Genomic DNA, 15,175 nt, shown 5'->3' on the forward strand with positions numbered 1-15,175 from the left:
TTTACTGGCCAAAGAAACTTTTTAAGTCTTGCAGATGGGTTGCATGACAAAACTCCAGAGACATAAATTGGTGTGAACTTTCACTGCGAAATCTGGAAACTTTTCTTTTAATTTTCGCGCTTTTCAGTTTTCTTCTATATGAATAAATTACTAACAAGGCTAGAAAACTAGAAATTGCAGGCTCGAACTTTATCTCTCTCTCTCTCTCTTTTTCCTTAACTCTTTTGTTGATGCTGCAGTACTTCAGCTGCTGTTACGTGGTTTGATATCATCTAGTACCCTCATTAACGCTGAATTATGGTAGAAATGAATGAATTATGAATTAACGCTGAATTATGGTTTATAATAAATGACTTAACTAGAACTTTTGGGAAATCATTGTTAATTGCTCTCAATCATGTTAATAGCAATTTTTTTTACTCCTTTTGGTCTTTTCGCAATTTTTTGCGTGATCGATTTCTCGTCGGACCCATTTGACTTTTCGTCCTCTGAAATGGGTAAAGAGGTACCCACCCCCACCCAACTCTACCCCTACCCCGTCCCCACATCAGCCCTCCCCCCATACCCACCCCTGCACATTGTTTAGGCCGTAAGGACCCCGTGCAGTCAAAGATCCCCCTCCCACTGTTGCCCCACTGTTACCTCCACCTCCACCCGCTGCGTTCACCTCACGCCGTTCAATTAAACTAAAGCTAGCGTCTCTAAACCGTGTCTAGCTGCTGACGGAGCCAACCGCTCGCCGGTCGTTTGAGAGTAATTTGCCCGATGTTCGTCGGTTGTTTTTTAATAGCCGCGAAGCGATAGCGGCTATTATTGGGGACATCGTGGTTTTTTTAATTCGTCGTCTCCATCGATGATTCTTACGACCTGACTTCTTGGAATTGACTTCTTGGAATTGACTTCAGTGACTTCTATTGCTTTGCAGTTAAAATTTGTGTACGTGACGTCGTTTCTGCTTTTATGTCACTTCATGCGTGACTTACCTCACTCAAAAAAATGACTTCGGAACTCACTTATGGAACTTTAAGTTTTTATGAAGATTTACTAGTTAATAGTGTGCATCTAAGTAGTGCCAATATTATATACCCTAATTTTTGATTATTAGTCTTGAGTTTTTGATTCCGAATATCAATTTTGAAATAGCTCTTTAAGGGCGTTTTCCTTATAGAACGTATGTGTCAAAAATTGACAGTCCGAAGCTAACCCGAAAAGTCTAGTAGTCTATTAAAGGACTCATAGTCAATCTGTCTGTCTTATTTCTTTAGTTGTTTCAATTCATGGAAGGCCACAAGCGTCTATCGCGGCTATTTTTTGGCAATGTGCTGGCTATGTTTACTTAGCGTTTTTTGAGTAAAGCCGTTTTTCGAAACCATACTGGCAACTAAAGGTACATTTAAGGGATGTTTTTGTGCATCTCAGTCTTTTAGATGCAATCGTGTGTTATTTTTGAGATTTCGTCGCTTTTGACGTTTTTAGCGTTTTTTTTATTATTCAACTTTTTCACTGTCTGGTGTTTTTTTTACTAATAGCCGCGAAGAGATGGCTGAGGCTATTATTGGCCTTCTCTTGTCTTTTTATTTCGTCATCAATATGATGTCACAATCACCTTTTCAATTCTGATTTTTGCTCATTCGTTCATGCAACTTTCATCTGAAATTGTTTGAAGTTAGTCTTTATATTGGTTTTTGTGACCTTTTGGTTTCACCATGTGTTAGTTGTAGTAAATTGGCTAAATTTAGTATTTGTTTTGCTTTTTTTCTATATTTGAAGGTTTCTTTGCCTAATTCTGCTTTTCCGTCTTTTAGAATAGGAAAGTGGTCTATTGAAGGACTGGTGGTCGATCTGTCTGTCTTTTTTCTTTAGGTGTTTCAATTCATAGAAGGCCACGAGCGTGTGTCGCGGCTATTTTCCGGCAATCTGCCGGCTATGTTTTTATAATTGTGCTTGGCTAGTTCGTAAATTACTCCATAATTTGAGTCGACTGCGGAGTCTTCCTGCTAATGTTTTATGGTATGTTTACACATTTTGTGATTTTCGGAGTCAAGTTGAAGAAGTGATTTTCTTTAAGAAGTGGAGCAAAAAACCAAGTGCTTTTGCAGACGTGCAGTTATATTCATATGATGCAGTTACACTTTTCAGTTACACTTTTTTTACTGTTCTTTCGATTTTTTATTACTGATTTTTACTGTTCTTTCAATTTTTTTAGTCAATGAAAGTTATTTGAATTGTAGGCCAGTTTTTACTGCGTTGAATAATAGTTTGTTTTGCTTTGCCTGAAGTCACAGCTTGTCTAAGGTTTTGCGTGAAATATTTTTCAATTCTCTAAGCTAGCTTTATTCCTCGCTCTTTTTGGTCAATGGACTTTCGAACAGCAGTTGCTCAGCAAAGCAATCTCAAAGTTAATGGAGTCATATAGAAAACAAATTCAAGACTAGAAACCGAATAAACCCCATAAAGCCCAATTGTAGTTGACCGCTACTTGAACTTTGCTCTTCTAAGTCCTCGTTCCCATCTAGGTTGCTCTTTTTTTATTGTTACTAGTGTATCCCTTCGTTCAAATGGAACAGGAGTAGTTCTAATTACGGACAGAAACCAAAAGAGTTTGCACTTTGACAATATTTTGTACAAAAATCTTTTTATTTTCTGTCCTGTCAATGCCAATATGGGTTTTGGGAATCAAGAGGGGGCTGTGATTCGGAAATCTGCCGACTTGTTTTTTGTTAATGGGTGCGAAGCAATAGCTGGTGGCTATTATTGGGTTTCTCGTTTTTTTTTCAATTCACCGAATTTGGAATGTGTCGGTGGTCAGTCTTTTTTGTGAAGTGTTTTAACACATTTTTGATTTCGAGTTTTCAACGGGGGATTCCGGTGACGCTCGGACAACATTAGGTTGTTTAAGATGTCCTCATTTAGCGTTCAGTTTCTTAATCGCAAAATGCGCTGAATTTGCAGTGAACGCCTAATTTGAATAGGGAAAAGTCACATTTCGAAGAATTTAATCCCAAAATGTGGCGTAGTTTCTCATGTTTTCTTCTGGTGTTTTAGTATATTGGTTGTCAATTTACGTTAGTCACTCTTCATACAGGCCTTGTTTAATAATGAACGTTTTTTATGTCTGTTTTTTGAGTTTCGCGTTTTTGTGAGGCCATGTTAAAGACTAATAATAGTTTTTCCGTTTTCACGTTTCTTAATTTTTTTGTCATTTTGCGATTTTTTGCCTTAAACAGCTAACAAATACGTGTCAAATACTGTGTAGATTTTTATGAAAACATCCAATTTTTTTCCTTTTTGAGCTTCAATTATCTCTCAGAATCCAAAAGTAACGATTAATATTTATTGTTCATCAAACTTTTCTCAGTTTTTTTTAATTCTTTTAAATCTGTTTTAGATTTTAACTATCAGAGTCTGGGCAGCTGATATCAAATGTTTTTAATTTTTGTTTTTCTAAAATACCCCAAACGTGTGTCCGATTTTGTTTTTTTGCGAGCATTTCAAAGGCTAACAAATTTTTTCCAAGCTTAAGTGTCAGATGCTGGGTAGATTTTAGTTGCACAGAAATTGTTTCGAAGACATTAATTTTATGATATTTATCAACTGTTAAGCCTTTTTTACTAAGGTTTTGCATCTTTTAACTTTTTGGCGTTTTGGCTTGTTTTTCTATATGCCAAGCAATGTTTGTGCTCTCCTGCACGCACACTTTTTTGAGTTTGTGATGTAGCTTTTACCCTAAGTCAATTTTTTATCGCCTTCTTCCACTGGTCTCCGGTATGTCAAGAATTATGTTCTTTGATGCGAATTTTTTTAAGTCTTGTTCGTTTTTGGTAGGAATGATCTGCTTTCAATATGTTAATGCCAAAAGTACCTGCAATCTAGTTGCCGGAAGTTTTTCATTCTCAAAATTTGTGGAACTTTTTGTGGTTGATTTGCAATATTTGACTTGTCTGATGGTCAGGTGGAAGATTTCTAATCTTTTTGTTCAATTGTTTGGTTTTTGTGAGAACCTGTTCTGCGACGTTGTTTAGTTCGTGGTTCTCTTTTTGTTTTGACCACTTGATCACACTCCAAGAATTCAGAGGTGGACCTTTCACTAACTTCTAGCAGCTCAAATTGTTAGTGTAACTTCATTTACTGTTCTCTTGCTGTTAGTTTTTGGATGAGTTGTGTGATAAATCTTTGGATCATATATGACTTACATCACTCAAGAAAAAGTTTTCTTTATTCTTAAATCCAAATTGAGCGATTCTGAATTTCAACTATAAATGAAAATCAACTGAGGGCTTGCAAATTGGATAGTTAATTTATGATAACTGAAAGAGTTTTTTTCAAATTAGTGCTTCAGTTTCAGATCAGAATTTTGACGTGTTTCCATCGCATTTTTTTGCGTTGGATTTCCAGTGGGGAGAGGAACTATATGCTCTACTGTTTTTATGCTCAGTCAATTTAAATGCACGTAAAGAGATATTAGTGGTATTATTGGAAAGCCAGTTGAGCGTGTCATACGACGTTTTATCGAATATAGTTATCGAGGTTATCGAAATTTTGTAAATATTCTGTTGACTTTCAGATTTTGCTCACTTTTTTCTGAATCTTTACTTTATTTTTGTTAAATTCTCCTAAAAATATGTTGTTTAGACTGACTTTTTGTGCTAAAATTTAAGCTGCTTTTTTGAAAATTTGACATATTTTTCAAATGATAAATGATCTTAAATCAGCCGTTTTTGATAAAATTTTTGGTCAAAACTATTTCTAAAAACTGCAGGTCAAAACTGCAGTTCTAAAAGTGCTACAAAGTTGTTTGGCCCCCAATGATCTTGGAAAAATTGTGGCCAATTTATCGATAATCCAGCCTTTTTATTTTAAAAAAATGGCCTGAAAAACGTACGTTTGTACGTAGTTCAAGTTACGTCATTTTTATAATTTAGCTTTTTTAAATAAATACTGTTAATATTTTTGTGATGTTTTAGCTTCAACTGTCTCGTAGAATCCTAAAAATAAGCAGTTTAATAGACTTTCTGCCAATTCAAATTGAAAATGTTTAACCAAATTGTCTCTCCACGCTTCCTTTTTCAGTTTTATTGAATCTGTGTTTCAAAATTTCAGAGAAAGTCAACTGCAAAGCTCATTTTAATTGTTTAATAAACTTTTTCTTTGTTATAAAATTACTAAACCGTTAATCAGAAATAAGTTGAATTGTATGACAAAAAAATATCAATTTTTCAGGTTCTCGCAGATTATTTGTAGTGTTAAGTCTACTGTGCAGCAGTAACGTCAAGTTAATGAAATAATACAGTGTTATTTCAGTCGTTCCGCAGTGAGCACAAATGACTGACTTTCAATTGACCTATATTAGCTTTTAGACAAAATTGTAATCATTAGCTTTTTGTGAAAGCTTCTTTCGATCAATGTTTTCAAAACATTTCAAGCCGAGCTACGGTTGATCTCATTTTTCAGCTAACGCACGGGTTGCTTTATTATTTTTGCCGATGCACTTTTTTCAAGGCATCGAGGAGAAGGAGTTCAATTTTTGTCGCAATCTTTTAATTGAGTTAAAGTTCTTTTGGCACTTTTCTAGGCGCAAATGTTCAATTGACGGCTGTTCAATTGACGACCTAACAATTCTGAATTGCGGATTAAATAACAGGAGATAGATAAATATTAGTTGCTGTGCTAGAAAAAGAACAAAATGTTCAAAACTCTTGAATTATTATAGTCGTTCGTCAGTTTGTTTTTGTTTTTTCGAAAAGCTGAATTTTTCCATTTTGTCTTTGTGCGAGTTTCTGGATGAGAGGGGTGGAAACACTGTAGGAACGCACATAACTGAGCTTCCTTGTTAATCAAGGGCCTCAACAATCTATTTCGCTGCTATTTTTCGGCAATCTGCTGGCTATATTCTATTAAAATTGAATTCGCTCGCTATATCATTTTCTAGAATTCGAAAATATGGTTTATCTAGTAATTTGTTTGAACAGCAATCTTTTAATTCGATGGAAATTCGATACAGATTTTGAAGATCTCAGGGTTGTTTACGTTAAATTTACATATTTTGCTCAGATGAAGGTGCTGCTTCTCTGATTTGACTGATTACTTTCAAACAGTTTGCTTTCCCTAATTTATAACAAAAAATCGTGTTTCAGTGGAAAGTCCGATCTTCAATAGTGATGCGATCACAGCAGCTCACTTTAACAGCTCTGATTAACGACATTGAACTCATTTGCTGTCCATTCAAAAGTTCTCTGCGCAAGGGAAACACAAAACAGGTCATCCCGAAGTTCAGCATGCAAGCATTCGCTAACCAATCAGATTCGTTCAAACAGCAAAACATGAACATCGACGTTGAGGAGTTAGATTTCAATATTTCTCCTGCAGTCATTAAGATCATGCAGGCTGTTGCAGCCGTGATGTCACAACACCAAATTCTGGAAGATTCCAATGATAACTACGGAGTTACGGATGCTATCTGGGCTCCTAAGCAAGTAACGAAAGAGGATGTGGCATTTTTGAGAGGTCCTGTAGCTTCGCCTGCTAAAATATCATCAGTTGATGTGCCTGAATCTCAAATTCAACCTACTGAATCGGTATGTTAGCTTTTCTGCACAAAATATTGAACATAGGATGTGAGATTTGGATATTTATTTTAATTATCTATTTTTTCCGTCCAGAGCTTTTTGGGCTCGGAAAAATGGCTGCAGGAGCAAATTTCGCTTGTGGATGGTTGTTATAAAATAGCGAATGTATTGGTGAGATTTATCGAAAAGCAGTTTGTTTATGAGTTTAGTTTTCGAATGATTTGTTTAGAATTTTATTCAACAGTGGTGAATTTAATCCGATACAACTTTTAGCAAAGTGTGAGTAGAATAAATATCATTGTCTTGTGTTCTGTCATCATGGTTGCCTGATTATAAATATTGCATCAAAGATTATTCCGCTGCCGTTTTTGTGTGCCAACCTGCAGTAGTAGTACTAGTAAATACTTTATCTAGCCCTTATTTGTAGAGAAGCAGCAGCGTTCATTTTGTCATCGTTCTATAGACGTTTCTTGAGATAGTGGTTCATTACTGAGAAAATGTTTTGATTTCATGTTATATTTATCTTTTCAAGTCTGCGTAGAAAAAATGAGTTTCATGAAAAAATTGTTGAGTTGTTGATTTTATGGGTAGCGGTCAACATTTTTTCAGAAAATGATCTGTAGATTGGCGTCTAGGCTAAAATTGTTGAAATATTCAGCTTTTGTTTTTATTCACTTTTTGTGTTAATTCTTTCATTTTTTGCATGCATCTTTTATTCACATGACTGAACAATTTATTTCGCGTCTTTGATAGAAGCCAGCCAAGTTTATATTTTTTCACGTGCTCGATTTTGTTGCTTTTTGCAATGTATTGTAGCAGGCACATTCTTTTCTCGAAAAAACTTCACAATGGCAGATTGATGACTTTTGTTATTTCGATTATTGGAGATCAAAATATAGTGCGACAAACTGGTTTCGCAAAACTTAGCCGACGTAAATTAAGTCGACAACAAAGTTTAAAGTGAATGTTACTCCATTTACAGAAAAAAATACTCATCTTTTACTGAAAAAAATTTCAAGTTCATTTATTTAAAAAAAACTTCATGTGAGGCATATTCCGAAAGCACTCCATAATGACTGTTTATGATCTGCACATGTATGAATTGATTAATTTTTCTCTGAAAGCAATCAGTGGCCTTCATTGTGAAAATTTTTGTTATGATGTGTTTGTACCTTATACCATAAAAAGAGAAACTAGGGGATCGGCAATTAAGTTACTCAAACAACCTTTATGCGTAAGAAAAATAGCGCTGTTCAATCAAATTTCGTACAACAAAATTATACAAAAAATAGAAAAGCCTAGAATTTTTTCCGGTGGACTTTGAAGCGAAGACATTGGCGAAATTGATAATTTCTGCCATAAGTTGAAGTGTTCGTGTTTAGTTTGCGATCACAAACTTGCAAGATTTGTGTTTGATTTTTAATTTTTTGTGTCACATTGTCTATCTATCAAACAATGTTAATTTGTATAATTTTTTTTCGAATTATAGTAATTGTTATTAATTGCTCTTGAACGAAGTTCATAGCAATTATTGTAAACGTATGGATTTTTTATGCAAATTTTTTTTCTTGAGCATTTTGCGCTTTTCTTCTAGAACATTCTTTGACTTCTCAAGTGACTTTTCGTGCTTCATTTTTGAGTGATATCTATTGCCCTCACTCCGAAGTAAAGCTTGTTGCTAATATAAAGTCGTTTACAGCATAGCAGTAAACAGGGTCTCATGGACGAGTGGTCAGTGCATCTGGTTATGGATTGGGAGGTCAGTGGTTCGAATCCTGGCGGGGTCAAATGTTTTTCTACCCGCCTGTCGTTCGAGGGCAATTCTTCCGACATTAGTCGGTGTATGTTTTTAATTATACTTAACTCTGGGGTAGACTGAAAAGTGGGTGTCTTTAACCCCGTCGGCTGTCCACTCCAATGAAATATGATATTTTGCAGTAATTTATACTTTTTTCCATTGGAGAAATCAATTCTTTCTTTCGTAACGCCAAATGTGTTGCTTTGAACACTGTAAAAATTTTGCTTTTTATATCTTATTTATCTTCAAATGACTTCACATCGCTTCATGTAAACTCAATGAAAATAGGCAAACGCCGCGCGCGTGTGTGTGTGCGTGCGAGCATGTGTGTGTGCATGTGTACGTAAGTGCGTGTGTGTGTGTATGTTCCTGCGTGTTTGTGTTCGTATGTGTGTGTGTGTGCGTGTGTGTCTGTGTGCGTTCGTGCGTGTGTGTATGTAATTGTGCGTGTGTGTGAATGTGTGTGTTTTTGTGTGTGCGTGCGTGTATGTGTGTGCGTTTGTGTGATTGCGAGCGTGTGTGTGTATGTAATTGTGCGTGTGTGTGTGTGTGTGTGTGTGTGTGTGTTTGTGCGTGTGTGTGTGTGTGCGTGCGAGCGTGTGTGTGTGTGTGTATGTTATTGTACGCGCGTGTGTGTGTGTGTTTGTGCGTGTGTGTGTGTGTATATGTGTTTGTGCGTGTGTGTGTGTGTGTGTGTGCGTGCGTTTGTGTGTGCGTGTGTGTGTGTGTGTGTGTGTGTGTGTGTGTGTGTGTGTGTGTGTGTGTGCGTGTGTGTGTGCGTGCGTTCGTGCGTGTGTGTATGTAATTGTGCGTGTGTGTGAATGTGTGTGTTTTTGTGTGTGTGTGCGTGTATGTGTGTGCGTGCGTGTGTCCGCGCGCGTGTGTGTGTGATTGCGAGCGTGTGTGTGTATGTAATTGTGCGTGTGTGTGTGTGTGTGTGTGTGTGTGTGTGTGTGCGAGTGTGTATGTGTGCATGTGTGCGTGCTTGTGTACGTAAGTGCGTGTGTGTGTGTGTGTGTGTGTGTGCGTTCGTGCGTGTTTTTTTTGTGTGTGTGTGTGTGTATACGTGCGCGTTTCAAGCGAAATATTTGTTTTCGAGGCAGCGTCTCTTCCTTGATTGTCTGCTAATTGCTTATTAAAATTTTAATGTCGGCTTAGTTTTTTTTAAAGTTGGCATGCAAACTTGTGCTGAATTTGATGTCGAGTCGATTACCGATCCGAAAATGAGTGTTTGTTTTCGTTCCTTTTATTATCTAGAACTGTTGTTCGATAGAAATTTTGAGAAAATTTTGATCCTTTTCAGGCGTTCCTAAACGTTCCACGAATTACGGTCAAGTTTGACATCAGTGACAGTACAGGGATAACACAGCCAATTTTGTTGATCGAGTCTGCTCTCAATGTCAGGATCAACAACTACATCAGTCGCGAACGACTCCACATTGTAGCTGAGATGAACTTTGGAGTCGAGTATTTTAATGATCTGGTCAGCTCTTGGGAACCAGTGATCGAACCCAACAGGGATCTGTTTCCTTTCTTAACAGTTAAATAAGTAAAGAATTAGGTAACACAAGAAAAACAGATTTTTATGAAGAGAAAGTAAAGTCAGGGTTTCAAATTTGTGTTAATTGCTGTAGGAACATCAATGAAAGTACAGCCAATCACTAAGGGTTTTGGTATCAGAAAGTCGGCAATTAGAAATATGTTAGCATTGTTAGTTTTCGAGAACACATAAATTCTGAGTACAGATTTTTAAAAAAAATCTATTGGATGAATGAAAATATCGTATGCTTACCTCGTAATGGTAACTTTATAAGTATTGTTTCCGGCCATCTTATATATTTCTTAATAAAATGTTCAAATTAACCTTTTAAACTGAACTTAATGCTTCGACAAATTCCTTTATTATTCCTCCTAATAAGCTGTTTACCAATAGAAGAAACGGCGAAAAATTGAACTGAAAGAAGGGAAACATATGTGTTAGATTTTTAACTGACCGAGGCAAAGTAATGCACGAGTTGTGGAGTGTGAAAACTGAGATGAAACACAACGCAGAAGGAACCCCTGTGGACTCTGGATCAGATGAGACGCCAGCTCTCTGGGATGTTGACATTTCTGCGCCTAGATCTCTGGAAATGACTGTGACGTCACAGTTGCTGATATGTTTAGAGATGATCAAGGAGGCGTTTGCCGATTCGTTTACTCTTGTCTATACTGACGACCAGGTATTTGTACTATATGTACTATATTCGTACAAACAATGATGACAAGGAATGTTTTTTTCAATCGTTTTCGTTTTCTATTTTTTTGCAGTGAGCGAGCAAAAAAATTCAGGGAGTGATTAAAGTTTGACAAACGTGTTTTGGATATAAAATTCGAAGAGCGGAGAACAGAGAGAAAGGTTATTTTTCGTTTCAAAATATCTTTTGAAACAAAGTTAGAAATGTAGCTGTAAAAAATTTTTTGCTGAGGAAGTGAATTTGCTCACGCTTTTTGAAGCTGTTTGTCTTGGTTATAGGTTTTCGATATTGTTTAGCATGTTATCGTTGTCTAAAATAATGATATTCAGGTTTTTATAGCGTTTTGAAGCCTTTAAGTGAATAAATGGTGTTTAACGCTAATTTGGTTTGCGTTTTGTGGATTTTTAGGCTGTTTTGCGCTTTAAAGAACACTAAATTTACTGATAAAAGTTTTGAAGCCTAATGCTTGTAGGTACAGTCTACTTAAATTATTTTTTTGAATACAAAGTTGTTTTTTTCTATGAATTTTGGAGAAAATTTGAGAAATTTGAGATAATTTTTATATACTCGATTATTTGAAAGAACGGTTTTTCGTTTTAATATGTACCTGTACCATTTGAAAATTTTGGACTTTCCTAATAAAGTATTTTAATTAATTTCTTAGCTATTTTTTTTGTTTTTTGGACTTAAGATTGTTATCTTTGATGTGTTCTGCCGACAGATTTTTGGAAGACTGTTAAAAAGCGAGTGGTTTTTGATAAAAAAGCGAGTGGTTTTTGTTCAAACATCATTTTCAGAGAGAGCGCGAAAAGAAGGTGTGAAGAAGTTCTTGCTAAGCGAGCAGAATTTTTTGTTCACGTGCGGCATTTGCAAAGCAGTTGTTTAGATATTGCTCATTTTTGCAGTCGAAGTGGCATATCTTAACTATTGTACCTAGTCGCTGCGGGTTTGAAAGCATTATAGACCATCTGAACAAAATATTAGACTAAAATGTGATTTTAAGCTGTTTTCGTCACTTTTCATGCTGAACAGTTTTTGTATTCTTCAAATTTTAATCAATGGGAGTTTTTGGGTTGAACGCAATTGTTTAATAGTCGCAAAGCAATAGCTGAGGCTATTGTTGGCCTTCTCTTGGTTTTTTATTTTGTCGACAGGATTTTTGTTAAGACCATTTGATGTCACAACCACTTTTCAAATATGCTTTTTGTTCATTCGTTAATGCAACTTCAAATGAATTGCGTGCGTGACGTCATTTTTCACTCTCCATGGAGCCAGTTTTTTGTTCATTCGCGTGATGAAGTTTTCGGTCACACGTGACTTACCTCACTCTCAAAAATGACTTTCTCACTCTGCAATTGAATTTTCTTTTCTTTAATTCACAGAAATATGGTCAAGTGAGTGTACGTCACTCTAATTGAAGGTCTACAGTTCCTTAATCAAAATAGAACATCTCAGCAATGAAAAGAGTATTTTTTTGGTCTGTCTTTTTACTACCTTTTTTGAGACTGCAGGCGTACAAAGCTATCGCGGCTATTTTCTGGCAATCTGCTAGCTATGTTAAAGATTTGCTGATCTTTGGATTTGGCTGATGTTGTTTTTGTTAAAGTAAATTCAGTAGTTAATGTTTGGCCCATATTTGTCTGTTTTTACGATTAATTCTTTTTATTGCGTTACTTTTTTCTATTTCAATGTGTTTAGAGCTGTTATATAATTTCTGCAACTAGGGAATGTTTTTTGATTGTTAGACAGGGCTGTAATCAGTTAAGCGAATGATTTTTTTTATCAGATTTCTTTTTATTGCGTTACTTTTTTCTATTTCAATGTGTTTAGAGCTGTTATATAATTTCTGCAACTAGGGAATGTTTTTTGATTGTTAGACAGGGCTGTAATCAGTTAAGCGAATGATTTTTTTTATCAGATTTTTTCTTTGTTTGGTTTTTTAATTGCTGTTTAGCTTTTATCTCGTGGCTATTGGGTGTGACTGATCGAGCAGAAAAAAAGTTAAGCGCGTTTTTGGACCAATTAATGGGAAAATGCATTGGGTAGAGATTTGTTAAACGAATTTTTTTCATTGTTTTTTTCTCTTTCCCGTTCCACGGTTTTCACCGTATGTTACGTTTTAGTTGTTTTTTTTTACTATCAGTTGATGGTCGTTCGATAATTGAAAGTTAATTTTAGTGCAAGGTTTTTGGCAATTGTTAAAAGCCGGAGTCAGCCTCTCAGTTAATGGGAAAATGCATTGGGTTGAGATTTGTTAAACGAATTTTTTTCATTGTTTTTTTCTCTTTCCCTTTCCACGGTTTTCACCGTATGTTACGTTTTAGTTGTTTTTTTTACTATCAGTTGATGGTCGTTCGATAATTGAAAGTTAATTGTAGTGCAAGGTTTTTGGCAATTGTTAAAAGCCGGTGTCAGCCTCTCAACGGCTCTTATTTAGGCGCTCTTTTTTATATTCGCTTTACCTTTTGATCACGTTTTTCGTTATAGAAAAGTCACGATATTCATGTTTGACTTCTGACTTGCCTCAATCACTGTTTCAACTGAATGGATTTTATATTCTTTCATGCATTGAATTACGCAATATAGTGAATACTGTGAAAGTCAAAAGATCAAAATCGAAATAGAGGGGATAAACCGCTAAAATCTGGCCATTAAGTTCCTTAGAGTGTTTGGTAGCTGACATTGGTATTAAGCTCATTAGCTGTCAATTTAGAAGCTGAATTAAGTATAGTTTTAGAACCCAACTGAAATTGCACGCCAAATTGGAACAATTGTTGACACAAAAAAAAACAAAAAAATTAGTGTATTTCTCTTCTTTTTTTTCTTTTTCTGTTTCAATCATCAAGCGTCAGTGGCGGCTTTTTTTCGGCAATCTGCCGGCTATGTTTATTTTGGATTCACAGTATGTAAAGAAATGACCAGATTTTTTTTTACCAGATCTGGTTTTTCTCAAATTGCTCTTACTCTATTTTTGTTTCGAGATGATTGGTATAACTAAGTAGAAGACTCTTTTTCGTTCAGTGAGTAGTTGGCTGGGGACTATGTGAATAATTGGGGGTAGTTCCGGAGTCTCCCGGTTGTTGGCATGGAGAAACCGTACTCGCCGGGCCAACAGAAGCAGCGGAGGAAACGCAGTTGCGACAGAATTTCTCCGAAACAGGACCCCGCCAGTTTCATCAACGACTCACTATCAGCAGTGGAACGTCTGGAAGAAGGACCAGAAAACAAATGTGCAGCTTAGGAAGACAAATCTGGAGCAAGTTAGCCGTATGCCCTGGAAACCAGATAGTTTGGATCCCGTCACACTGAAGTACAAGGCAATGAAGAGGCCGACCGAGTTGCAAATGCCGCCACAACACTGGAACCAGAAAAGAGGCCCATCACTCTTCAGACGAAGACGACCGCTATCAAGTTGGACGCAAGGAGGGAAACTCTGAAGTACTACGGAGGTGCAGCCAGAATCTTCAAAGCGAGGAAGCTTGACAGAAGAGACCAGACCATATGGAATCAACTTATGTCAGGCCACAGCCTGCTAGACAGGGCAACCCTCAGAAGATTTGGGGCGACAGAATCGGACCGTTACCCTGACTGCGACGAACCCCACACTGCTGAACACGTCATGAAGGGCTGTAACGAGGGGCGAGCCTACGGCATCGGATGATGGGAAACGAGGAGCCAAAAGATCACTTCATCAATAACCCAAGGAACCTTATCAAGTTAGTGAAACACGCGGGGATATATCCATATTAGCCCGGGAGGGGCTACACGGATCCTGAAGAAGTCTCCCGGTTGTTTTTAAATTTGTCTTCCTTATTTCTGTTCCCATCATTTGATCACGCGCGAAGAATTCGAAGTCACGCTCCGGGATTTTTGTCGGACTTTTACTACGTTGCTACGGAGTTTTTGTGTGCGTGACGTCCTTTGTTACTGCTTTCTGTTCGGTTTTTAGGTCAATGTTGTGATCAAATGTTAATCATTTTTGACTTACCTGACTCAATAAGATGACTTCTATTCTCACTTATAAAATTTAAATTCAGAATGTTATTTCTGAATCGAATGGAGGTCATCCAAGCTTGATAATTATCACACTATATTACTTGAAATTTACTTTCAAAATGAGGATAAATTGAATTTAGGGTAATTTTTTCAACCGCTGTTTTTTGTCTTTGGTGATTTTGATATCTGTGGTGACTTAGTGGTCTGTTTCTTGGCTAATGTCTTGCAATATGCCGATTTTGTTTATATCAATTAAGATATGAAGTACGGGCAGGGTAGCGGAGATTGAGATGAGGTGGAAAATTTCAGGCTAAGGTTTTGTTTATGGCGATGTGGTTGTCGTTGAGATGCCCTCTCAGATGGCTAGATAGATCGAGATATTTGTTTAATAGCCGCGAAGCGATAGCGGCTATTATTGGGGACATCGTGGGTTTTTACAATTCAAAGAGTTTGAATTGTATTGGGGTCTGTCTTCTTGTTTAAGATCTGTTCACTCATTTTCATGATTTTTGAAGTCAAATTGGAGTAGTGATTTCGGCACGCCGAAACAGGAAGTGGAGAGAAAAAGCGAGTGGTTT

The 15,175-nt window shown here is 36.6% G+C and overlaps 1 protein-coding gene across 1 annotated transcript in view; it reads left to right on the forward strand.

Annotated features, from left to right (window-relative positions):
- LOC142350401 (intermembrane lipid transfer protein VPS13A-like) overlaps positions 1-15,175 on the forward strand; it is a 229,852-nt gene that overhangs the window by 76,899 nt on the left and 137,778 nt on the right. The window contains exons 19-21 of the mRNA XM_075402248.1: positions 6,135-6,575; positions 9,668-9,880; positions 10,344-10,586. Coding sequence (XP_075258363.1) covers positions 6,135-6,575; positions 9,668-9,880; positions 10,344-10,586 — 897 coding nt within the window. The remainder of the gene's footprint in view (positions 1-6,134; positions 6,576-9,667; positions 9,881-10,343; positions 10,587-15,175) is intronic.

This window comes from Convolutriloba macropyga, chromosome 12 (assembly GCF_964194025.1).
Source record: "Convolutriloba macropyga chromosome 12, txConMacr16.3, whole genome shotgun sequence".
NCBI classification, from domain to species: domain Eukaryota; kingdom Metazoa; phylum Xenacoelomorpha; order Acoela; family Convolutidae; genus Convolutriloba; species Convolutriloba macropyga.